The sequence below is a fragment of the Anastrepha ludens genome, chromosome 5, assembly GCF_028408465.1.
Source record: "Anastrepha ludens isolate Willacy chromosome 5, idAnaLude1.1, whole genome shotgun sequence".
Lineage (NCBI taxonomy): Eukaryota > Metazoa > Arthropoda > Insecta > Diptera > Tephritidae > Anastrepha > Anastrepha ludens.
This window is the reverse complement of record NC_071501.1, coordinates 111,831,743-111,859,680: the sequence shown is the minus strand read 5'-3', so window position 1 is coordinate 111,859,680 and position 27,938 is coordinate 111,831,743. Positions and strand designations below refer to the sequence as shown.

The window sequence follows — 27,938 nt, the reverse complement described above, 5'->3', positions numbered from 1 at the left end:
TTTTATAGAAGTGGGGTAAACAGAAGCGCGGAGAATCATATCTTCAACAGTACTCAGTTTTCGATAGTATTGCATTTTTTTTAAGATTCGCATTGATATCACCAGAAATGTCCCACGAAGAGATCATCTGGCTGCTATAGAATGACTCTGCATAATTTAGACCTTCGGTCCATATAAATAAAGGGTGGTTAAATTTCAAGGGCCGATGTTGAATGTGAACCACACCTAAATGTCAAGTTTTTTCTGCATTTCGTTTGACATTTTTCAATTTCAGACTAACTCAATTTGAACACTTTGTGATTTTTTCGGTCAATTTAATCGTCCAAATATGCGTACAATCGGAAAAATTTTGCAAAAGTTTGAGCAAATCGGGTCTGTAGAAGATGTGAAAATACCAGTGCTGCTGTTCGCGATAATGTGGTTGAAGAGCCGTCCACCTCAACTCGTCGTCGTGCCCAACAATTACACCTCTCACGCTCGTCGTTGATGAACATTATGCATAAAGACTTGCATTTATACGCTTACAAGGTGCAATTGACTCAAGAACTAAAGCCTCTTGACCATTTCAAGCGTCGTCAATGGTCAGAATGGTGGCAGGAAATGGCAACAGTGAATGACCAATTTTCGAATAAATAGTGAATGGTGTTCGCTGTGGTGAGATGATAACGAACTTTTTATGGCCCGAATTGGAAGATATGGATGTGGACGATATGTGGTTTCAACAGGACGGTGCCACTTGTCACACAGCTAACGAAACAATGGCTCTTTTGCGCGAAAAATTTGTTGGCCGAATAATCTCGCGCCACGGCGATGTCAATTGGCCGCCAAGATCATGTGATTTGACACCGTTGGACTTCTTTCTTTGGGGTAATTTGAAAGAAAAGGTGTACGTTGAGCCAGCAACAATTCAAGAGCTAAAGGATGAAATAATTCATCAGCGTCATCGAAAATTTGGACCATCGGATGGAGGTGTGCCGCCGAGGCCACTTGGCCGATATTTTGTTTCGTACATAATTGAGCCATCCAATATTATCATAATAAAGAGAAATAATAATAATTTCCTTGAAAAAATTGTATTTTATTCAAAATCAACACCGGCCCTTGAAACTTAACCACCTTTATAAAAGTAGTAAGTGCACATCCATAAATGCACATCTATATTTATGTTTGTGCGTGCATATTTTTCATATTTAGTATATGCAAATGCTACACATGTTTCTTTTGCCGTGGTTGCTAATAATTTGATTAACGATAATTTGTATTCAATTGCGAAGAGTAGCATTTGCACTAATTGGCTAAATTGGTTAGTTTGTTTCACAGACAAAGCAATTATTTCCACTAATTTATGGGAAATGAAATTCATCTGCTGAATACAACCTGCAAATGCAAAAGCTAGCACAAATTAAAAAAAAAAAAAAAATTTTAAATATAAAAAAAATTTAAAAAATGATGTGGCATAATGGACACTGCAACAGATTTCTAAGACAGCATTTGATTAATGTTGGAATCGATAAAGATATGAGCAAGTAAGATTTTTATTTGTGCAAAATAAGCTTTTTGAACGTTCATGCGATTTATATACTAAAAATTTTAGTAAAGCATAAATGCACAAACAAATTTGCGTGAAATAGCTGCAGTGTTCATTCATTTTTTTCCGTTTTTTGGAACTCCGTAAAGAGGTCAATTAATTATTAAACAAGTTAAAAAAAGTAAGCAAATATTTTACAGCCTTTCAGAATTAAATTAAATGGCGTTGTCTCTGGTAGTCGCTGTAGCCTTTGTTAATTTGCAATGCTTGCAAAAAATATCAACATTTCGCACAAATCGCCGGTGTCACCTCTTTTATTAAATGCACACAATCAATTAGTTAATCAGTTAATCAGTGAGTTGATTTATAATACCGGTTTGCATTGCAAGCGAAATGTGGGATGCAGTATCTGATCAAAAAAATAGCAACACTAAAAATTTTCGACATTTATTTATCATTTATAAATTTTAAAATTCTTTACAAATGAGGTGATAATTTTTTTTTTTTTTTGGAAAATTTTTACTATCCATGAAGAAATCATATTTATACAGCCCCGAAAACTACATATTATAAAGGCTATTTACTTCTTTATTTACTAATTTCAGTTATTTTTTTTATAAATATGCAGGAGCACCGCCGTAGCCAAGTGGGTTGATGGGTGATTACAATTAGGAAGTGCGCAGGTGCCCGCTCACAAATAAATTTGTAATTTGATACTGATTTAATTGGCCGGCTACAAGTTGATTATCATTACAGTGGTTTTTTTCGCAATACTACCTGTAAATATCTACATTATTATAAAAAAACGAAAGAAAACTATAAATGGCTGCACAGGAATTACAGTTTATCTACACTTCATTAGCGAAATCGGCAATAAATGCAAATGTGAAAAATGTTATAAAAATTTGCGTGCGAATACCGCGAATTGATGCGGTGCTCATTAATTTCATGCAAAAAATGTAGAGGCCGTAAAAATTTGTAAGCAGTAATTGGCATCAAATTTACCAACAAATCAGTGACGATTTTTTAATTAAAATAAACTTGTTGAGCAGTTAACAGCTTCAGAGGAAGAAAAAGGTTTTCGGAAATTTGAAAAAATTTGAAATTGAAAATTTGATGGTACGTAAATGATGAGGCGCCATAATGACAAATTATTTTCTGGAATTTCGTTTAATAATTTATAAATTTTTTTAAGAAATCAAAGAAGAATAAGGTAAGAAAAAAATGAAATTTCATTCTTGCCTGACGACCGAGGTCATCCGCATAAATACGAGCACTACCGTCAGCAAAAGAAACAAATAATACATCACACAAGATTGAGAAAAATAGACATATTCAACTCTGCATTATCTTAATTATCTCATCTCGCACGAGTGTTCGTCCACAAAGGCAACGGAATCTCGACAATTCTGGTTTTCCGTACGGCCTCGTCGTCATGAGAGATGAAGGAAGTTTTTGGAAGACTGGAAACTATGCCTTTCCGGCACCCTCCATCCAATTCCATCACATCAAGAAGTGAAAGAGAAGTGAAACTTTCAAGACAGACAAAGAAAGAAAGAGGGAGAGACCCGAGAGAGAATGAGAGGAAGAGAGAAAGAAAGAATATATATCTAAATAAATGCACAACATTTGCAGAGAATACAAATAGACAAAATTGACAAAAACGGAGAAGGGTCGACCGGTGTAGGTAAACGCCGGACACAAACCGTGGCAACAACGCCCACTACTCCGAGCGTTTATCACCCGCACAAACGCAGCGAATCCAGCAACGGCACAAATTACCGCAATACCAATAAATCCGACGCCGGAATGCCGCCAGTAGCCAGGAGACGGAAATAAGGGCCAAAAAGTAGGCACCAAAAAACAAACGCCAAAAAAAATTGGGACCAAAAAACGCCCCAAAAAGTAGTCACCAAAAATATATTTCCTACAAGTTTGCACCAACAAACAGGTGCCAAAAAGTAGGCAGTGTTATTTCTCACTAGAAATTAGCAACCACAAGAAAAAACTCAGGAAAAATAGCCTAAAGTGTATCTAAGATATATATAAGGTATAGCTCTCTCTCTCTCTCTCCTTTTCCTCACCGTTATATCTTTTTTCTCTCTCGCAGAACGAAAATGCCCAAAACGTTGCATGGCCTTGAAATTTTACTGTCCATTCTCGCTCGTCCATCGACGCCTAAGAAGTTTCACTTCAACTAAACAAAAACCGCACACAATCGTTGTGAGAGACAACGGATGCTTTAAGGGAAAGACTGGAAACTCGTCTTTTTCGGCTCCCTCCTTCCAATTCCTTCACAACCGAAAACAACTTTTGCACGATCGACTTGAGGGATAACGGAAGCTTTAAGAGAGACTTCATCCACGCTTTTGTTCGCGCCAAACATTCATACAAATACCTACACAATTTATGCGCTCTATTAAATATTTATTTAAGTAGTACTCCATAAACTCTTCGCGCAGGCCACCCCACCAATCCCATCCAATATTTCTTGGTAATTAGCCGAGTTATTATTTATAAGGTGACATAAAATTGTTTACTTTACGTGCACAAAAAGCGCCACACCACGCCAATAAAAACAAAAACGCGCACCACTGCAGATCAAATGGCATAGAGCTCGAGTTCACAGCTGTTCATTGGCTGCTGAAAGCTAAGCTAAATTTACGCGTTGATTTGTTTTTAAACAGCTAAATAAATTCACTTCACTCAGCAGCACTTCACTCGCTTGGTGTGTGCGATTTGTTTGCGCAAGTAAATAATAAATACTGGAATTGCTTGTGAAAAGTGAAGAGTTGCTGCGGAGCTCGGTGAGTGTATTTTTAGAATCTTGCGAAAAACTTTACTAAAATAAATTTGAAGTTAATGACAGTTCTAAGCTGATGCAGAGTGAAGTGGAAGTAAAAAGTTTGACAAATTTTTGCGTAAACAAATATTTCGCACGCACATGCACGCAAACCAAAGAGTGCGCAATCGAACAGAAATCGATAACAAAAAAGGAAAATTAAGAAGCCGAAAAAACAAGGTAAGCGATGAATAAATAAAAAAAGAAATAAAAAAGTTTGAACAAAAAGTAGAGAGAATTTTTCGTACTATTTAATTAATTTAACGACTACTTGAGAAGTTATCAGCAGTGGCGTTACAACAACAAACAACCAAACCTACTGCTGACTGAAAAAATAATAAAACACGAAAAACTCATTAAAATATTTACGTTTGCTCAGGAGTACAAAAAAAAAGAACAAAAACAAAAAAACAGCAAAAGCTGCAACTCTTTGCACACAAACAAACATGCACATACACATACACAAACATAGCTACGGTCTGTACATATCCACATTCAGTCAGTGAGCCTTGGGTATTTTTTTTTTGTTTTGCGGAGTTACAGTTCCTAAGTAGAGTGCGACCATAAACCAAAGCCACTAAGCGCATCCATACGCCAGCTCAGCAACTTAGCAGCTCGGCGAGCATTGTTTGCCAAGTTGAGGAGCAGTCGCTTTAAAAATAAACTGGATATTTTTGATTCTTTTGACGAGTTTAGTAGCAAAATGAGCGGAAAAGATGAGCGAATATTCTTTTAGGAATTGAATTTGGTTTTTATATACAATACATATTTGATTTTCACGTGTGAGTTTCGTGGATTTATGATGAATAAGAAAGAAGAAATAAGGATTTTAAAATTTTTTATATTTTTAATTTTTTTTGAGATTAAATTATCTCGGATTCAAAGCAATTTTTTCTGTAACTAAGGGTAGAATTTATTTTGTTTAAGCAAATTTTATTTTTACGTGTGAGTTTTGTGAATTTATGATAAGTTAAATTGTATTTCAATTTTTAAATTAAATAAAAATAAGAAATTAAAATTTGAAATTTTGTATATATCTAATTGTTTTTGTTTTTTTATTCAAAGTTTGAAATTAAATAAAAATTTCATTTTGAAATTTTTTATATTTTATTGTTTTTGTTTTTTTATTTAGAATTTTAAATTAATTCTTGTTTTTGGAATTAAATTAGATTGGATTGAGATCAATTTTTTTATGTCTCTTTGAATTTTTTTTTTATATATTTTATGAAGTTTTGGCTATTTTGTTTTAAGTGTGAGTTTCGTAGATTTATGATATATAACAAGAAAAATGTTATTTAAAATTTTTTTTTATACAATATTTTACTTAACATTTTTTACATTTTCAATTTTTAAATTAAGTAAAAATATAAAATTAAATTTTGAAATTTTTTATATTTTTAATTGTTTTTGTTGTTTTTTATTTAAAATTTGGAATTAAATTAGATTGGGTTGAGAGCAATTTTTATGTAACTATGAGGGCGGATTTTTTTTTTTTTTATGAAGTTTGGGCTAATTTTTTTTTTTTACATTTGAGGTTAGCGGATTTGTGATAAATAATAAACAAAAATTAATTTAATTTAATTTAATTTTTTTTTCAATTTAATTTATTTTTTTTTTCATTTTCAATCTTTAAATTAAATAGAAATAAAAAAATTGGTTTTAAAATTTTTTTTAAGTTTAGAATAAAATTTTTTTTGGGACTAAGTTAGTTCGTTAGCGACGATTTTTTTATGTAACTATGAGGGTAATAGAAATAAAAAATTTGGTTTTAAAATTTTTTTTATGTTTCGAATAAAATTTTTTTTGGGACTAAGTTAGTTCGTTAGCGACGATTTTTTTATGTAACTATGAGGGTAGAATTGGGTTTTTGTTTTACTATATTTTATGAAGTTTTAGCAAATTTTTATTTTACATGTACATATATTGCACCCTAAATACAAAAGGGTCACAACTCAAAATGTACTTCTGCTCAAATATGAACGAGACGTTATCAATAAAACGGTCCGCGGATGACATATGGCAAAAATAATTTTTTGTTTTTTGGTAGGACTGTTATAAGCTTACATGGCAAATTTTAGCGTGATATGTCACATAGTTTGTTTTCTGTGCTACTGTAAGCAAGTCAAGCTCGAGTGTGGAAAATTTTGAGTTGTGACCCTTTTGTATTTAGGGTGCGATATGTGTGCTGTTGCATGTGAAAAATAAATAATCGTATGAGTTAAGGGGGGAAACCGGTTTAGGGGGCCAACAATTTTGGTGTTTTTCGAGAATTTTTTGAACAAAGAAGGAATAATCAGAAATTGTTTAAGTTTAGAGGATATTTTATTTTTTTTTTTAGGTACACTTTTAAATTTTTTTGAAGCTATTTCCGCGAGAGATAGTGGCGTTAGAGCGTGCTGTCCATGGCCGATCGCCATCCGAGTGTCTTGCTTGTGGGAATTCCTGCAGTTGCAATTTTTCTCTGATATCAACAGCAATTTTTTTTATTAACAACATATTTCCGAAGAATGTGAACCTAATTGCGGTAAAAAAATATTGGAAATTGCATGCTTTTGAGGCGCTGGAACACAAAGTAGTTTTTTTATGCCATATTTTAAATAATACAATAATATAATCCCAGAATTAGGTTCATATAGATTAGAATTGAATAAAGAAAAAATCCTGAAAAGTTTTAGAACGATTGGACGATAACTTTTTAAGCTACACTGCCCACTAGTTGAAAAAAAGTAGTTTCGAGAAAAACGTCGTTCTAACTAACACGCGCTACGGTGCGGAACCGACTGGCAGTCACTTAAGTGCTCATAGAATCGGGAGTAATGCGAGTTTCGCTTTAAAATTTTTACCACATATTCTTGAGTAGTTATATTAACGATTTATTCAATAAAAAAAATCGATTTTTTTATCGATCTAAACCGATTTCTCCCCTTAAGTTTTCATGAATACTAATTACTTTCAAAGTTCACCTTCAGATTTTTAAATCGTGTTTTTGTTTTTGCTAAAAAATATTTGAATGAAAAAGATTTATTTTTAAAATTGAATTTTTAATATAATTACATATACAAGGTGGCGCAAAATAGATTTTTTATATATGCCCTTCAATTTAAAGAGGTTAAAATTCACATTTCTCTATAATTATTTTAAGAATTTTAAAATTTTTTGTTTGCTTGCAAATTACGAAAGGAGTCTCAGCACTTTTATTTATTTTGTTTTGCGATCCAGAAGTAAATTTTAGAGTTTTAGATAGTGCTTTTAGGGCAAATATTCTAGAAAAATATTTTCTAAAAAAGTTTCCCTTTAATTACTTTTAATCTGCATTTTATTCGAAAACCCAAGTCAGCGTTAAACTGTCAGCTTAATTCCCTTCCAAATCAGTTCATAAGCTTTCTTTGTGCGTAGATATTTACTATATACTCCGTATATGCTCAGGAGGTCCTCTGCCTGACGATGCACCTAAAAAATTCGCCTATTTGGAAGTACGACCATTACAGGCGTATTTAGTTTTCACATTAAAGCTTTAGAAAGGAGAAAAACTACGCAGAGAGCCCTTTTCAGAAAAAAAATTATAATACAATAATAAATAAATAAATCAAAATTAAAAAAAAAATGTAACAGGACACCGAACAAGATGAATTCATTCAAGGTGATCACAGAGCAGCTGATTTTGGGATGTTCTGGTCAACGTAGCCTGCTTGTTGCTGCTTTGCTTGCTTGTTTATATTCTCAAATTATTCTCTTTATCGCCTATAAATGTTGTTATTGCTCAAGTGCTTCAAGTACCAAATATCACCTTTAATAGATTGAACTTGGTTCCGAACTACAATTTTTTTATTGTGAGATTAAACAATTTTTAACATAAGACAAGAAAAAATGTGACAGCGTAAATCAGAAAATGTAATGCTTTAATGCTCAGCTAATGAACTAATTTCGCTTATCTAACTAAATATGTCCGCTAAATTTTCGTTACTTTTGCACACTTTGATATTTTTCTGAAAATAAGCCTCTGAGTGGCCTCCTCACTAATATTTTAAGGCAATAATTTAATGAAAAATACTCATGCAACTCGTCACCAAAATGGCCAATTTACCGCATTTAATGAGACTTTTGGACGTTTCGTTATACAAATGCAATTGACTGTAAATCATAAATGAAATTTTAGCAGCATAATTTTTTTACGTTTAAAAATTTAAACATAAATGAAACTCTTCGATTATCACTTTACTTTATTGAATTCTTGCGGAATCCCCATTCGAGCTATACTTTGTGTGGCAAAAAATGCGTGACACCTCAGCGAAAAAAATTGCCAAAAATCAACGGTATTTTTTAGTCACGGGAAACTTTCACTATCAGAATTCAATGGGCTATAAAACTGCATATCCAGAAGAATTGTATTAAAAAGTTGATGGTTTTGATAAAATCTTAACAAATTTTGAAAGTTTGAAACTTTGCGTTACATGGATTTTATTGTAGTATGAACTATATATATTTTTATAACCACAAAATAGTGATGGGTTTATAAATTGGCAACGTGTAGTATATGAGAAGAAATCGTAAGAGTACGAATTAATGGTGGTGGTTAGGGCAAATACTTGTAGTAGACGCGTGTAAGGACTTTCAGTAGGGAAATAAAAGAAGAATGGAATGGAAGAAGCCTTAATGAAAAAACAGGATTTATTTGAGAACAGCTAGAAATTTTCTCAATTTTGAACTTGTATTCTAGAATTCTTAGGATAATTGAAAATAAAAAATAAAATTCATGTATTTACTTTTTTTCACAAAATTCTTCTTTAATGAGTTTAAGTTGCACCTATTGTATGGATTTTTTCTCTAATAACACTACACAACATGAGTTTTTATCCTGATCTGGAACTATTTTTTTCACTTTGGTTCGATCTTCCAACCAAGTTAGTAAACATAAAATATTGAATTGTAATATTTTTCGCCAGATTTTTAAATATTTTTTCCGATTTTCGAATTCAAGGTGAATTGAATTTGAGTTTTTATACTGAGCTAGCACTATTTTTTTCTCTATGTGTCGATCTTCAAACCATGGAAGTAGAAATAGAACATTAAATGGTAATATTTTTCTCCAGATTTATTAATTTTTGTCTTCAGATTTGGGAGGCTTCTCAATATATTTGTATATGAAAAGCGTTAGAAAAGTGAATACAAAGTCAAAGGGAAGGCATTACTGGCGCATATCTAAGCTATTTTTAGTTAGTAACATCTCTTGCAGCAACACACACCAAGTTTCAGCCCGATTAGTTCATTTCTTTGTGTTTGGCATTCGTTTGAATCGAGGAAATCGAGTGAATTTCCTTTTCCATCACGGCAACGCACCATCTCATGCCTCAGCTCACGTCTCAGCAATGGCAATAGGGTTCCAACTCTTTTCGAATAACCGCGTTTTTCTAGACTTGGCTCTTTGGCTCCCTTGGACTACTATTTGTTCCACAATTTGCAGTAAACGCTGGCGGGAAAAAGATTTTATACAAACGAGGAGGTGACTCTAGAAATGAAGGGCTATTTTTTAGACTAGGACAAATCCTATTATTCGGAAGTGATCACTAAACTAGAACAGCGTTGAACGAAGTGAAGTCTAAAATGAGACTATGTTGAAAAATAAAAAAGGTTTAACTGATAAAATTAATACAAATAAAATTTTTCCACGGACTTTTCAAACGACCCTCATAACTGATTATGGTGACTAATAGCGCGCGAAATAAATAATAATATCCTTCAATTAAGAGGTTCTTCAAAGTTAAGTCAAATAAGCAAACTTTTTTTTTTTTTTTTAAAAATAATTTCAATTTAAAAAAATGAATTTAAAAAATTTTAATTTCAAGAAATTAATTTAAAAAAATTTTAGTTTCAAAAAAAATTTTAATTTCAAGACATTTTTTACAAAAGTTTTTTTCTTTAAATCCTAGTTCTCAGTATTCATTAAAAATTATATTTCTAATTTTGTAAAAATTTTCTTTACAAATTATACAAAACATTACTTAAAACAAAAAAAAAAATTTGCCAGGTAAATTTTTGACGAATTACTCCATTTTTACGTCCTGCCTTCTCAGTATTCATTAAAAAAAATTTTAATTTTATAAAAAATTTATTTACAAAATATTTTGAAGTTTGGTTTTCACTCACAAGGACATTTATGATTTGTACGAATTACGTTATAAAAAAATAAATTTAAAAAAAAAGTTTCAAAACATTTGGTCAGGTAAATTTTTTGTGAAGTGCTCCATTTCTAAGTCGTAGTGTCTCAGTATTCATAAAAATTTATATTTGAAATATCCTACAAGTTTTCTTTATAAAATAAAAAATTACTTTTTAAGCAAAACAATTTTTTTTTTTAATTTCGCCGGGTACTTGTAAAGTCCTGGTGTCTTAGTAGTCATAAAATTTTCTTTTCGTTTTTTAATCAAAAAATTAATTTAAAAAAATTTAATTTTATAAAAATTTTATATTATATTATTTAGAAAAATTTTGGAACTTTGGTTCTCACTCACAAGCCCATTTACGGTTTGTACTAATTACGTATACAAAAATTTACTTTTTAAACAAAACGAAAATTTTTTCTCTCATTCTCTCAAATTTGGCCGCGTACTTGAGTAACAAAGACCTGGTTTCTCAGTAATCATAATAAATTATATTTTAAATTTTAGAAAAATTTTCTTTACAAAATATTTTGAGTTCTGGTTTTCACTCACAAGACCATTTGTGATTTGTACTAATTAAGTTATAAAATGTTTTTTGCAAAAAATTGGGCCGGATACATTTTTCGCGAAGTACCCCAGTTGTAAGTTCTGGTTTTTCATAAAATTATATTTTTTCATGTTTCAAATTTTATACAATATTTTTTTACAAAATATTTTGAGCTCCGGTTTTCACACACACGTCCATTTATGATTTGTACTAATTACATTATTTTGCTCATTGAAGCGAAAATAAGTTAAACGTTTTTAACTGTCAGCAAACAATTGATTTGACCCAGAAATCATTTTAGAAAAAGTCACTAATTTGTTTGCTGTAGTCGCAGTATTGCACTTTAAATATTTATTGAGCATTCGAAAGCGTCAAATCGATACACGTACATACACATACTCATATATACTTAAGCATACATGCATTATGGCATTGAATTTTTTCGCTCTTTGCCACGTCCAAATTGCATCGAGTACAGAGCTGGTCAATTGGTTTACTAATCTTGGGCCTAGGAGAAGTGTTTGAAAACGTAATAGTGAATGGGAATAGTGAACCGAGATACGAAATCTTCTGCGCTTTACACTGCGCTAATGATAGTCGACGCGGTAAAATATGTCAGAAAGCCGGACTGATGAGGCAGAAAATGTTGGTATACCTCAGTACCTCAGCAGAGTAAAATTACTCCTTCCTGTTGTTTCAATTGAGATTTAAAAGGCAGCTAAATTTATCTATGAGTGCAGCGATTATTCATAGCCGACTGTTAGAAGACAATTTAACTGCCCGAAGTCACGAAAAAGTGGCTCTCTTAACAAAAAAATAATAATAATTATAATATTCGTTAACAAAACAAAAAAAAAATATTTTATTGTCACATTCGTTAAAAAACTATATTGTGGTCAGAAGAGAGTGAATTTTTTTATTTGTTTTTTCTTTTGATGTGCTGATTCCGTCCAAAACTACGCATTTTCCAGCTACTCTACAAAAATACGAATGGTCAACAATTTAGTTACAAAAATAAGAAATGTTTACCATTAACGAAATTAGAAACGGAAATACTGAAAATAAACTTTTCAAAAGTGGTCTCTTCGTTGAATTATGCGCACCTTAACTATTTTTAATTTTTTTACCAAAATTTCCCCATTGATTACCATCAAAAAGCAGCCTCTCACGCATCCTTTCCATTCAGGCGAATATTTCCCAATAAAACCAACTATGAAATGAAATGCACCGCTACAATACGCACACACGCGACATATCGTATTGACACCAACAAAGCGCAACTAACTTCGTGCCGCATACACCGCGCCCACTGCCCACCTTCGCGCCTTTGTCGTTGGCTATTGTGTTTGCCGCTTTCAAAATATTAATTTGTTTCACTATTTGCACACTTTTAAAGTGTCTCCATAGTGCGTACATTGGCTCTCGATGCGGCTGTGGCGGCCAACTGCTCACCCGGCCATACGTCCGTTCGCTCAGCCGACGTCCATCCATACGATCATTCGTTCGGTCGTGCCTTTTTGATGGCTGTCACAAATAATTTATGCGCTTCTACCCAAATATTAGTTATTGCCATTTATGCGCGAGTATATATGTGTGTGTGCGTAGTTATGCACATAAATGCTTGTTGTAATAGTTGTTGTTGTATGTCTTTGTTTGCTTTAGCTATTGCAATTGTAATTAATTTTTATTTAGCGGTTGTAAATTTTGCAAAATTTGCTGGAAAATTTATTGCAAACGGTTGGTGTCAAGATATCTGAGGCAGCGGGCGAACAAAGTCCACCCACGTTTTAATTGTTTGTGGAAAAATATTTGAATTTGATACTTCAGACAGACAAATCGTAAACGATTTTTGAGTTTTCAAATTGGTGTGAAATATGGAAAACTATTTAATAAAAATTATATTCTCCTCTCTTTCGAAACTCTTTTACTTCGTAATTGTGTTGAACTCTTTGGAAATTTGACAACTTTGTGAATTTTTTCACTCTTTTGAGTTTACAAAATTTTGAATTTGTGAGCTAATTTGATTTAAATTTTTGTAATTTTTTAAATTTTGCTCTTTGAAGTTACAAAAAATATCACAACATGTTTTTTAACCCACAAGGTGGCGCAAGATTTAGGGCTTTTCCAAATGGCTTAATACGTCAATAATATTTGACACTTGAGACATTTTTCGGCCCTTCGGATTGAATTGAATAATTTAGGGTATTCAAATAATTTTTCGTTTTCGCAGGACGTACTCAGTTTTTATTGAAAAATTTCTTTTTTCGCAGGAAAAAATTCTTTCTTTTTGCTGCAATTTTTTTATTGAAAAATTCTTTTTCTCGCAAGAAAAAATGCATAATAAAACCAGAAAAAAATTCTTTTTGAATAAAAAAAAAATTTTGAAAAAATTAAAAAATAAATTTTAATTTTTTTAAAGAAAAATTTGTTTTTCTAAACAAAAATATCAAAACAAAATTTTTTTTTCTTCAAATTTTTTAAATTTTGTTTTGGTATTTCTTTCTTAAATTATTTTCTTAAATTCTTTTATGGAAAAATTTCTTTTTTCGCAGGAAAAAATTCATTCTTTTTTCTTCAATTTTTTTATTGAAAAATTCTTTTTCTCGCAGGAAAAATTCCTAATAAAACCAGAAAAAAATTCTTTTTCAATAAAATAAAATTAAGAAAAAAAAAATTTAATTTGTTTAAGAAAAAATTAAATTTTTCTAAACAAAAATATCAAAGCAACATTTTTTTTCTTCAAATTTTTTATATTTGTTTCTGCTATAAAACCTTTTTCAATAAAACAAAAATTTAAGAATAAATAAAAAAAAATTAATTTTTTTCTAAACAAAAATATTAAAAAGAAACATTTTTTTTCTTCAAATTTTTAAAATTTTTTCTTAAAATTTTTTATTAAAAAACAACTTTTTCCTGGTTTTATTGGGAATTTTTTCCTGCGAGAAAAAGAATTGTTCAATAAAAAAAAATTGAAGAAAAAAGAAAGAATTTGTTTTCTAAACAAAAATAGAAGGAACATTTTTTTTTGTTAATAAAATTTTTCTCTATAAAGCGGCAAAAACGTTTAAAACGCAAAACAAATAACGTAGAATAACATGGAATCACGAAAAATTTGTTCTTCAATTCTTTTATAAAAAAAATAAATTTTTTTCTTCATTTGTTTTATTAAAAACATTCTTTTTTCTTAAATTTTTTCTTCATTCAAATCGGATTCAACAATTCAAGTAATTTTATTTAAATATTCCCCTTTGAAGTTACAAAAAATAAAACAACATGGTTTTTAAATCCCAAGGTGGCGCAAAATTAGTCACCCTATCGAAAAATTTATAATATTTTTAAATGTAGATCTTTTGACACTTGTCAACGGTAAAGGTCAAAATCAAAATTTCCGTTACTGAAAATCCAATGATACTCAATAAAAAAGTTAGTTAAAGGCAAAATTTTATGACAATTGGATGATTAATTTTGCGCCACCTTCCATGCACTCGGCTTTTCTTTTTAATATTTATAGCTAATTTTTACTCTTCAAACACAAAATTAGATGATTAATTTTGCGCCACCTTCCATGCACTCTGCTTTTCTTTTTAATATTTATAGCTAATTTTTACTGTTCAAACACAAAATTAGATGATTAATTTTGCACCACCTTGTATGTACTTCGCTTTCCTTTATAATATTTATACTTAATTTTTACTGTTCTAAAATCCTTAATTTTTCATAATTTTTAAATGATCAATTTTACTTTTTTTATAAATGCTTTGAATTCCTTCTTCTTCTTCTTCTCTTCTTCAGATTTCAAAGAAATAGTGAAATAAATTTATGTGGTTCTTAGAATTTCAAAAAGGATAATTAACTACTTATTACTGTTTCTTATTTATTTATTTATTAAAAAGTAGCAAAATTTTGAACGGTAATTGGCGGTCAACGGCGAGGAGGACGTTCTCGTGTCCGGTGGAAGGACCAAATTGATGATGACCTGGTTCTCTTGACTTAAGATACTGGAAAAGGTATGCGGGAAACAGAGACACCTGGCGAGACATTATTCGGCAGGCTGTAACTCCAATTAGGAAAGTAAGAAATCAAAATAAGCTAACCTTATTTTTGAAAATTCGAAAAGATTCTTTCTTAACTTTTGAAAAAATAACACAATAAATCATGTTTACGAGTGACCGCCACCGAATTGGGTTGGTGCGTGACTGCCATTCGGTAGGTTCCGGTTGGCAATCTCTGACATGAAAAATAAAATGATAGAAAAAGTTTCTTCCAACAGCGGTCGGCTCCCGGCAGGCAATGGCGAAATGAAATATGAAATAAAATGAAGAAATATAAAGATCCGAGTACATTTCCGCGTTGGAAAAGTGCCCTCATAAAAAACTACCTCATCGTTCGGAAGCGGCATAAAACTTTAAATTCTTCCATTTGTGGAAAAAAGAGTTTATTTTTCTTGAACATTTTTAAAAGAGGTGGTTTTTAAAGTTTCTTTAAATTTTAATTTATAATTTACTTTTGCTTTGGAAATTTGGAAACAAATTTTTTTATCAAAAAATAACAGAAACAATTTTTTTAAGACAATACAAAAATTTTAAATTTCTTTATTTACTCGTTTTTTATTATAAACTTGGTTTACAATATTTAACATTTTTTTCAGTGCTTTAAAAAAAAAAATTCAGTGTTTCAAAAAATTAATTTTTCCTGGTTTTATTGAGATTTTTTTCCAGCGAGCAAAAGAATTTTTCAATCAAAAAATTGAAGAAAAAAGAAAGAATTTGTTTTCTAAACAAAAATATCAAGAAAAACACATTTTTTGTACGAGAAAGCAATTGAAGGAAATAGAAAGAATTTGTTTTCTAAACAAAAATATAAAAAAAATTTTTTTTGTTAATAAAATTTTTCACTATAAAGCGGCAAAAACATTCCAAAATGCAAAACAAATAACGTAGCATAAAACTGAATCACGAAAAAATTGTTCCTCAATTGTTTAATTAAAAAAAATATATATTTTTTTCAATTGTTTTTTTAAAAAAATTATTTTTTTCTTCAATTTAAAAATTTTAAACTTCCTAATCTATTCGTTTTTTATTTTAAAATTGGTTTACAATATTTATAAAATTTTTTGTTCAGTGTTTTCAATAGTTTTTTTTTTTTAAATAATCGAAAGTACAATATTTCCAGTGAGTTCGCTTCCAATAATATACACCAACAACAGTAAAAGCTGTACAGAAAAAATTTGATATTCACATGAAATTCTAGACTTAATATATTATAGGAATGCTACACAGTTTTTTTTAAAGGCCTTTAAAGTTTCAAAGGCCTAAAATTTCAATAAATAATTTTATGTACCTAAACTCAAACAAAAGGGGATACCCGGCTTTAAAAAAATGCTTCCTTACTTTCTTTCTATTATATAATTTTGGGTTTTTTCTTATTTTTCTATTTCATATTTATCGAGGGAATAGGAAATTTTAAATTAAAAACTATTCATGATTTATATTTTTGAAATAAAATTTCGTATATTTTTCTTCTTTTGTTTTGACACTCCAAGTTCTTTGAATTTCAGTAGCAAATTTAAAATTGAAAAAAAATATATACATATATATTCTTATTATATTCTCCAGTATTCTTAATTTACACCCTATTGCATGTTGTAAAATCACCGAAACCTCAACTTTTTTTCCCAAATGCCTAAAATTTAAACAAAATTCCAAAAATATATAATTTTCCACATTTGCTAAAGGTTTATATTTTTAGAAAGGTTCAACTGATATAATTAAAGTTGTCATGAAAAGGCTCAAAATAAAAATATTTACCTTTCGGAGTTGGCTTAAAACTGTAGGTCCCTAGTTTGTATTAGTATTCCTAATTTATTCTCTAATGCATGTTCTAAAAACAACAAAAAAAAAATTGTTTTTTTTTGCAAGAGTCTAAAACTTAGCATTCTACTAAATTACAAAATTCCAAAAATATATAATTTTCCACATTTTTCGCTCATTTTTAATATTATTTATTATAATTGAGCAATTTTTGGTTTGTTTATTTTCGCCACATGTCTGTCCAACAATCTGTGTTTTATTGCTCAAATATAAAAATTCATTTTTGCAGCTACTTTGACTCGCTGCAGTCCAAACACAATTAAAATGTCATTCAACCAACTAATCGAGCTCAAAATCATCAGACTACTAACTACTGTACTGGTAATTACAAGCATTCGGCGACCGTTGAAGTCATAAATCAACGAGCATTTAAAAAATCATCCAAGCGCAGTCGCACTGGGGCACATAAAAAAAAAGTAATTAAATGAGCGCAAAATAATTTAAGTAAAATTGCGCAGAAATTAAAGCGACAAAAAACAAAAACGAAAAATAAGATCAAATGAATTGGAATTACAAAGCAAAAACTTATATCACTTAAACCATTTTCATTTTGTTGCTAGGCGTGCAGCTATTTTTGATACAAATTTTTATAAAATGTGAGCTTAACGTTTAATAAGTGAATCGCCAGCTTTTGGGCGCGGAGGTGGTGGGTGCTCGGTTTGCTTTACCCCAAAAGCATGGAGGCAGCCATGTGTGGCGGCATTAATGCCTCTATGAATACTTATTTTATAAGCGCCAGACACGTGCGAAAAATTTGCTTGAAAAATGTGGGAATCAAATGAAAATTAAGCTTTCAAATGGGATTCATAAATGGAATTAAAGGAAAAATACACATAAAGGCCATTGGCATTGGCAGAATTTCTTATATAAAAGAATAGCTGTCTGGGAGACCAAAAGCTAACTCGAGATATCAAGCTGAAACAAATAGCATGGGGAGTCTAGGAGCTAAATAAATAAACTGAAGTATTTTATTATTTATTAATTTTTTTTTATTATTATTATTTTACTTTTTTATTTTTTATTTATTTGCCTCCCTAACACAAAATAATAAAAAAATTTATTTTGGTATTGGGTTAAATTATACATGTAAATTTCGAATTAATTATTTATGATAGGTAGTTAAAGGGTAATATCCTCTTTTATATCATAAACTGCTCAATTCTCTCCTTCTAAGATGGTCTCCAATTCCCCTAAACGCTATTTAGGAGGAGAGCGAGTACTTTATCAAGTATCAAGACATTTATTCTTGAAACCAACAAAAGGCAGCGCGTGTACGAAGAGAATGAGGCGACACCTTATAGCGGTATCAGGAGCGGCTACCAATACTTCGTGAGCTAGGTACGTAAGGGATATTCTGCATATGCAAGCATCCATGCAGAAAGTACATGGTGTAGGTGTCTCAAAGAGAGTAGTATGAAAGGCAAATCCAAATCGCCGCTCAACTTAAATTCGCTAGAGGCTATGGGGATTGGGCAGCAGCAGTGCAATGTTATTTTCCCATGCACGTAATTTACTCTCTCATTCGTAATACACTTCGCAAGTACCGTGCGAGTTACGTAATTCGCCATACACATTTTCGGGAGCGAAATATTTCATTTGTCAGTAATTCAGTCTCAATTACCTTGCGAATTACGAACAAATAACAACCAGAAAAAGTTACATAAATTTGAATAATAGAGGCAAAGAAGGAATTGCTATAAAATTATTATTTTATATCAATGAGATTGCTGAACACCTCAAGAATTGTAGAAGCGACCAAATTCTCTTCTGACAAACTGACGCATCTCCATGAGAAGCAGTGAAGCTTTCATTCGCCTCTAAAAATTTAGCCTGGAAGAAAGCAAGTCCTTTGGAAAGTTTATAAGAATTGAAAAATGGAGTTTTAGTTTTAACTTGCTTTTTTCCTCCAAACCGATATTCACAGCAAATAATAATAATAAGAAGAAGTAAACAAGAACAAGAAGGAGATCTGTCAAAATGAGTTGCGAATGTGCCATGGAAAGAGGGTAATTCGTGAATTACCTAGCGAACTAAATTACGCGGAAACACGGCACAAGCTCGCTATTTGACCAGACCAAAACAAAATCAATCGTTTAAGATCAGCTGGCCGTGTGTAGTTCTGGTTCAACCAAAATAAAGCAACACGTTTAACAATATTTAGGAGACGCTTAGGTGAATACATCTTTTGGCGGTGCTTCAAGTGTAGTAAATTTGGATTTCGATAAAATATTTCACATTCTATTTGCTAGGACTTGAAGTGATATTTCGTTGTGTTTCAGATGATACCTTTTTTATGCAGAACAGCGACAGCAAAAATTACATTGCGCTTGCGCCAGGAGTAAAATATCTATGCAGAGCCTAGATTGCCCGATATAATCATCACAGAATCGAGAGAAAGTGTGAAAAATAAAATAAAATTATTATGAGAAATGCGGTTTCATAAAATGTACGGGAGCTTTGAGACATGTATACATGAAAAGCGTTCAAAAAATTATGGTTTCTTCAAAATTTCTTTCAAAATTTCGCAGTTCAGCATGAAATCCCAATTAGGTCTTATGCGATTTCTCTGATAGGAGCGCGAGCTAGCCGGATACAATTTTTGCTTTTCAGAGTTATTTGTCTTTTAATGATTTAAATATGATATATGGCCATTATAAAAAAAATAGAATTCGTTGAACTTGATTTAATGTGTTTACTAGTCCAGCTTTCTACTGATCTCAGCCCCACTGATCCCGGAAGTCCTTCCTTCCCTCTAAATGACATCTGCAACCAGACGGTAACGACTTTTACGACGACATGCAATTCAAAATTTTCGAGTGTAAAAATATTCCAAAAATTGTATTTTATTTTACCAAAAAATATTTCATTAAATTCAAATATTCATTTTTTACTGTTGATTTATTTATTTAAATTTTATTTTTAATTGTTACATTTTAAATATATTTTATTTTGAAGAGCGCAAAATTCATATTTTTACGAACTGTTTTGCAAGTCACTGTCACTTACATGTGCAGCAATTGTTGTAACCTTGTGTTGCAGCCAAAAAGCTGTTGCTTCTTGAAAAATGCCAATGCAAATAGAAAGCTTCAGATCATTGCATTTGGTTGGAGTAAATTTTTCCATCATTCTGAGAGACCACTACTCTTCTTTATTTTATCAGCAGTTCGCAATGCAAAAACCGCAGCCGCTACTACATGTACACCCGCACATAACTGCATAAGTGCACTCATATCAACATAATGATCTACACACATCCATATATGTACGTACCCATTACTACGGTCGCAGCAACAGCACTGGGTAATTGCACTGGCTGCGCTCTTCTTGTTATGATACGAGACCACTGCACTCAGCGACGGCGCTCTTTGCAGATCACCTGAGTACCTTAGTTAATCTTTTGAACAGCGCTCTGCGCCTTATCAACAAATAACCTGATAACATTCTCTTCGTTAATCCCTTTAACAAAGTGATAACTGCATAGCAGCGGGAATTGAGATGCTCTCAGTGAAGTGATGAAAGATCATAAATTCACAACGATTAGATGGGTCATAGACACAATATATAGTATGCAAATATATGTAGGTCTCTTCTTTTCGCCAAGCGTTAACATGTATTTGTAAAATAGTGCGTAGGTATAACCATACTCTCTATCGATGAAATTTACTAGATCACTTTGTTGTTTCACATGCAAATCTTTCAGATGCAAATTTTTCATCAAGTGAGCGGAGCAGAGAGATAGCAAGCAGAGAAGTGGCGAGTAGAAGAGACCTTATATGAATCGTATAAATTATAACATGTAATTTTCAAGGCCAGCGCGTAGCGATGCATGGCAAATTTGTACATAAGTGCACACTGAGTTATGTACAGGACAGTCCACCAGTGCTTGTGTAGGCCCAGTAGGATTTCGCTGTTAAAAAACAAAAAAAAACCAAATTTAATTTGGCATTTTAATTCCAAGACTTTTTGGTAAAGACAATTAGGAATGATTACTATTTATTTTTTATTTCACATTCAATATTTCTTTAAAAAATTTCAGAGGCCACAAATTATAAAATTGAGCTCTTTCCCATTGCGCTTTTTTCTAGCTAAAAAATTTAAATCGTAAATATAAAGTAAACAAATTTCTAGCGAATAATGAAAATTGTTTGAAATTCTACAAGCAGGATTTTATTATTGTTAAAATCAAAAGAGTTTGAAATCATGAAATTTGAGTTATGAAACTATCGAGCCTAGGTGGTAAATATTTTGCTTCCAGTAAATCCATGGTATGGGCTATTTCATTATTGGAAAATATCAATACGCTTAGACAATTCAATTTAGTTCATCTTTAAAACTTAAGCACCAAATTCTTCGAACAATTGCACTGCCTTTTGTAACTAACTGTATTATCCACCTTTGAATTTTGAGTTTTTCTTAGCCTCTTTATTTATAAATTTTTAAATCCCTTTGCAGGAGAGCAGGTATGTTCATGCCGTTAATCCTTTAAATTATGTTACAGAAACCTGTTTCACAGGTGTTTCACACCGTTCTTAGAATACGTAGTTTTGCGGATTCTACAGTAGCTTTACACCTGGCCTTAATGTTTATGACAAAGAGCGCCATTCTAGTGGAAATGCCTCTCATTTTGGGTCATTTCGATATGAAGCCATAGCAAAATACTGATATGAAAATATGCCAAACTGGCATTTTGTGCCAAATTATATCGTCAGAAAAGTGGCATAATGAAAACCAGACTCGGTGCTGAGTGAATTTGACAAAAACAGTTGTTGAGCTGACGTTTTATAATTTTAAAAATATTTGTTTGCTTACAAATAACTCATTTACAAAAAAATTAATACAAATAACCAAACCTAACTTTTCACTTTAACCTTTCGGTTATGCCTAAACCTGTCTGCGCCGTAATTGAACACAAGTAAGTACTAGAATTAAAATTTTTTTTACTAAATTGTATTCATTTTTATAATAAAACTATGTATCTAAACGAGAAAAAAGTTTTACCCTGATGGTTCTATTAAATTTAATTGTCATTGGAGACTTGCGCAGGAGCTCAGAGACTGTTCGCGTCGGATCATTAATAATCTAGATGCTCACAATGGACAGCAAAGAGTAACACATGGGCTGAAAAGTCCCGTATTTAAAGTATTTTAATTTTACACTGCTTTTTGATGGAAAAAATACCGTTCAAGCGAAGCAATGGCTTGAAAAGTGTTATGCGGACTCCGCTCGATCAGAAAAACAATAAAACGATGGTTTGCTGACTTCGAACGTAGTCGTAGAGACACCGATGATGCACAATGCAGTGGACGTCCATTGAAGCGGTAACACCAGAAAACATCAAAAAAAATCCAAAAAATTGTTTTGAATGATCGAAAATTGAAGTTGCATGAGTTAGCCGATATCGTAAAGATATCAAAGAACCGAGTTGACTATGAGAAAGCTCTGTTTAATGCGGGTGCCGCGTCTGCTCACTGTTGGCCAAAAACAAGAAGTAACAAAGCAATAAAAATAATGGCAAAACTACCTGAATTCAAGTTCGAATTGCTCACACATCTTCCTTATTCACCAAATTTGGCTCCCAGCAACTACTGGCTGATCGTAGACCTAAAAAAATGCTTGCCGGTAAGAAATTGCGTTCGAATGAAGAGATTATTGCTGCAAATGTGGCCTTTGAGGAATTTGAGGCAAAAGAAAAATCGTGCTACAAAAGTGGTATCGAAATGTAAGAGCAGCGCTGGTATGAATGCGTTGTTCTTGATGAGAGTAACGTTGATGAATGTAACTAATTTTGAACCAAAAAAAAAAAAAAAACGTGTTGTCTTTGTTAGGTCCGGGACTTTTCCGCCCATGTGTTACATATTTAGTTATTTTTCGCCTATGCTTTTAATTTTAACTAAGCAATTAAAAACGCATTCCGTTGGGACAATCTCTTTATTTACCGTTTCAAAATGTTAATTAAAATCGTTACTGGTTCATTTGGCATAGTCTTCAAAGTTTAATGCCGAAATAAGTTTTATTAAAAATATTTTACCTAATTACACATTACATACATACATTCATATGTGTAAGAAATTGGATAACAAAAATAGCAAAAATAATATAACAATTTTTGCATGCATCGCCATTTCTGATGGATAATGAAAGAATTCAGAAATCGCTTCAGAGATGTGAAAAATTAGCCAGAATTATGAAACTATTATATGAATTTTCCAAATTAATTACCAGGTATTTACCCGTGAAACCGAAATTCACATATGTATATAGAAAGAGTTCCCTACAAAAGTTGCATTTTCGAACTGCATCAACTGCGCGGTCTTAAGATTTCGACCTGCAGTCACATCAAGCACGAGCCGAAGGACTTGGCGGCCAGTGCTGCTTATTTCTTATAAAAATTATACTATTTTTCCTTGTTTTATAAATAAATAAAGTAGTATCATGCATTTCATTACAAGTTCATCACTACAAATAATTTTTCCTTCTGCTAATTATATCGGGTTTTGCGCTTTCAAGTTCTGATATACGCACATCATTAGTTTTAGTAATTTTGAAATTTGGTATGAGCTTCTAAACGCTTGAAACCTTGAATTCAACCGCGCTTTGTTCCAAAAAAAGTGCAAAATCTTGCCAGGGGAAGGGTAGAGGCGCTTAGCTGGGTTGCCTTCTTTGATGAATAAGAATTATTTTCCATTATTTTTGAGTTTATTATACCGTCAATCAAATGTTTTCAAAATATTTCTTGCACTAAAATGATTTATTTTCACCCCTTCCGTTTATTCAACTAGTTTTTCCTTTTAATACATCATTCATAGTTATACTTCCATTTTATATTTATTGGTTTCTTTCAAATTTGCATTTCACTCTTCCTCTTGTTACTTTGAAGACCCTAGCTTATTTCTTGTTAGTCATGCAATATCAACGGTATCAGCATCGCCCTCAGTACTGATCTCATCACCGATTTCGATATCGATCATTGAAGCCTCTTTTTCTCCTCTGTATCACAATGGACGAATGCTGATTATTTGCCCAAGTGGGTAACCTAACCTAATGGCCTACAGTATTGCCATTTCTGTTCTGTTCTCTTCGGTATTCATTCATATAAAATGTACTACGATTTGCATTGGACTGTTATCTCAGACATCTCTAAGATGTATTTAATCCATGCAAGATATTTTAGATTTTATTTAAAAGTTTATAGGCTGTTAAGATTTCTATAATTAATGACGAAGAATTTGTTCACATCTAGCAGAAAAAGTTGGGGAAATAACGCTAAAAATTAATACAACCTTTTTGTAATCTTGCACTCTCTCAGAAGCCTTTTTTCATAGAAGAGCAGTTGAATAAAAAACAAATGTATATATGTATGTGTACACATACAGTGTAACTTCTCCTACTGTACGCCTCTATTTGACGGCCACTTGCCTGAGGTGAACAGATTTCCCCACAACAAGCCTTAGGTAACGGAATAAATTACCCTCTCCTGAGCGGACACTTCTCTTGGTTAAACACAAGTGTGAGTGAATTTATTTATTTATTTACATATACAAAGTCAATGAACAACTTCTTACAGACTACCAGCACAAATTAAATAAGTTTATAATAAGATTTCGAAACTGTGATTAAAAAAAACGAAACTATGATAAGATTTATATTATAAAATCTCATAGGATAAGATGGCTCGGACACGTATTAAGAATGCCCAAGGAGAGGACAACTCGAAAGGTAGCTGAATTACGCTCTGTTGAAGGCCGGTGAAGAGGACGATCCAGAAATAGATGGCTTGAAGTCGAGGACCTTGAAAAGCGAAACGTGCGACGATGGAAGGAGGTAGGCTTAGATAGAGACAGATGGCGCAAGGTTTCGAATGAAGCAATGGTTTACCAAGGACTGTGATGCTAAGAAGAAGAAGAAGATTTTAAAAGGTTAGTGAAAACATAATTAGACAAAGAGAAATGAAGATCGATAAGAGATGAGATCTGGTTGAACTCATGAAGAGCGCGTGCAATTGACGCTTTTCGGGCATAATTCTTACTTCCATAAAAAAGGCGGAAATTTGGAAGTTCTTTGCTTAGATTGAGTGTCCGCATAAGGGAGGTTTCATTGTACATATTAAAGTGTTTCTTTAATAGCTTTAAAAAGGACTTAGGTTAGGTAGTGCGGCTGGTCTGTAAAAAGATCTCACTCAGACCCCCAGGTCCATTGTGTTGCCAGTGCTTAAAAAAGACTTAAAGCCGCTAATTTTGTATTATATTGGGTAAAAGTCTTAGAATTTAAAAAAAAATTATAAAGATTTTAGGTTATTTTGAATTCGTCTTCTAAATACAAAAGACCCTTTTCATATCCGCCGATTATGAGAATTCTCCAATCATCTGAAGGATTCTTATAAGCTAAATATGCAGTAACACTTTTTTTTGTAACTTTCATTGAAATAGCCGCGTGAAAAGCCAGAAAACGCCAGGATATTCCAGCTTTCCCACGACAGTTGGTTCTACGTTACTGGAGCGACTCGGATTTATATCCGGCCAAGGACTGTCACTCCAGCAGCATTCCCCGTAAATATATGGGATATGTTTATGCTGCTGCAACAACAACATATTCCACCGTCTGTGAGATCACTAGTGTGTCAGGGAATGCTAAAATTCAATGTTCTTTAATAAACGAAAGCAACAAAATGTGTAAAACCTCACGATCGATTTTGCGTGGCACCCTTGCAGTAACACTTCAATTCCTTGTTTTTTAATTTTCGTAAATAAATAAACAAAAAAATACAAAAACAACAATCATTTCGTCTACTCACTTATCACATCATGTCCATGGCAATCCAATTCCAGGTGATGGTTCATCACCAGCGACGGTTGTAATCCACTTTGTGTGTGGTTGTGCAAATTTGGTAGCTGGTGAGCCAAATGGCCACCAATCTCTGCCATTACCATATATTAAGCTTAAAACTGGCGTCTTGCTGATAGATAATGAATGATGATGAGTGCTCAAGAATGCAGTTTTGAAACGCACACGCGCGCACACACACACACGCACACTCACCCACTATCGAAAAACAACATAGAAACCGGACAAAAACTAAACGGCGGTTATCGTTGTGTGTTGTGTTGTTGTATGATGTTTACCAGCGCACAACGTAAAATGTAACTGATGCGAATGCTGAGAACAAATCGTATATTGGAGTTGATCATTAAAAGTCAATTGGCGAGAGCGCAAAAGAAGAATACAAGAATGATTTAAGCGACGGGGTTTTTTGTTTTTTTATAGTAGTAAATAAAAACTATGTTTAAGCTGTAGAAGATTTGTTTTTGTTTTGTTTTGCTGTTAAGTGTTATTTTGGTTGCTAAATTTTATTTTGAATTATTTTTTAAACGCCTGTTGGAAATAAGGAAATTTTCATTCTGCTGCATTGTGGGGTTTTTCGTGCTTAAACTTTACTTGAAATGCGCTTTTTTGTGTTAAAGTTTTAAGTGCCTACAGCAAAGATTTAGCAAAATGGTAGCTAAGAATTTTTTCAAATTTTTGGTTTTATTTAAATTCATTTATTTATTTTTTTTTTTTTGTCATATATTTTTAACTTTTTTATTTTGCTTGATTTATTTTTAATTTTTCGTTTAATTCTTTCAAAAAGTTTTTTATTCTATTTATTATTGATTATTTAACGGTATTTAAGTTGGGCCAAAGGCAAATGAAAATTTTCCAAAGAGTTGTTTTATGAAATATTGAGCAAATAATTTCTGTTTAAGTTTGTTTTTAATTTTTTTCGGTATTTTTAAGGCACTTCCAAACGGCGCTTTGGCTTTTCTAGTAGTCACTTAAAGGTGAAATAATATGCTTAAGTGTTGCTAAAGCGGTTTTACGTTATGTTTTTTAGTTGTTCAAAAATGTTTTACAGTATTACGAACTTTTTCGCTACTCCTTTTTATAAGATTTTATTTCTCTCTCTCTAAAGTTCCGATCTCATTTAGCGTTTTTTGTTTTTGTTTCAAATTTTAACTCTACAATATTTATTACTTATTTAGTTTATATAATTTGTTTATTATCCAACGTAAAACGCATTAAAGAGCTGATCTTGTTTCAATTTATCTCTAACAACTTCATAGACTTTGTTTTTGTTTTCACGTAGATCCTGCATTAGATCACCGAATCTCGCATATGACAGTTGTTGTTGTACACACCCCACTGCAAATTTCTTAAACTGCACTTAATTTTGAGAACTAAACTTCATCGCACTTTCAAATGCAACACTGTTTACCCACAAAAAATTTGTTACGCCAAAATTTGAGGTTAGCTCCTACTTTTTTGCCAAGTTTAATATTTAAAATTTCATTATTTAAAACTTTTTCCACTTTATATATTTTCTTCTATTAGGTTGTTCTATCTGTTCCCTTCGCGTTGCTTCCACTGCGTGTTTGCTCACGGCAGTGCCTACGAACACACTTTCTCACAAATATCCGTGCACGTAAATTTTCTTTTTGTTATCCGTTGCACTTCGTTCGTTTCGATAAATTCACATTTGTTAAATGCGGACGTATCTATAGAAAATTCGCACCGGGAAAAGCCAATAATGACGACGGCAATCGAACTACACAAAGACGCGCACCAACAACACCTCCGAGTTGGGCAACAGCGTACTATCGAATTGTAGCTATGTTTACGACAAAGTCCCACGAGCGACTAAACCGGTATCGGAGTCAAGTCAGCTCGCCAACCGTCAGCCGCCAGTCGAAGAGGAAAAAAAACTCCACTGCACAAAAAGGCCAATGTAGCAGCAGCAGCAGCAACAGCAGACGCAATTTCCTGCACGGGTGTGTGTGTGTGCATGTGTTGTTGCATAGCGGCAGTAGTGCAAGAGTGTAAGTTGTGTGCCCACCCCTTTTCGAACATCAGGCTACGCTCTTCTTACAGTACTCGGAGTAGCATTGCCGAGCGCATGAATCAGAGCAACATCGCTATAACCAAGCAAGTAAGTTGCCTGTCTGCTGTTGTTGTTGTTTTG

The 27,938-nt window shown here is 32.2% G+C and overlaps 1 protein-coding gene across 1 annotated transcript in view; it reads right to left on the bottom strand.

The window, feature by feature from the left end:
* The window catches only part of LOC128863010 (insulin gene enhancer protein isl-1), a 122,672-nt gene extending 95,070 nt beyond the window's left edge, over nt 1–27,602 (bottom strand). The window contains exon 1 of the mRNA XM_054101890.1: nt 25,737–27,602. Within this exon, the coding sequence (XP_053957865.1) occupies nt 25,737–25,872 (136 nt within the window). The 5' untranslated portion in view covers nt 25,873–27,602. The remainder of the gene's footprint in view (nt 1–25,736) is intronic.
* Between the last annotated feature and the right edge of the window lie 336 nt (nt 27,603–27,938).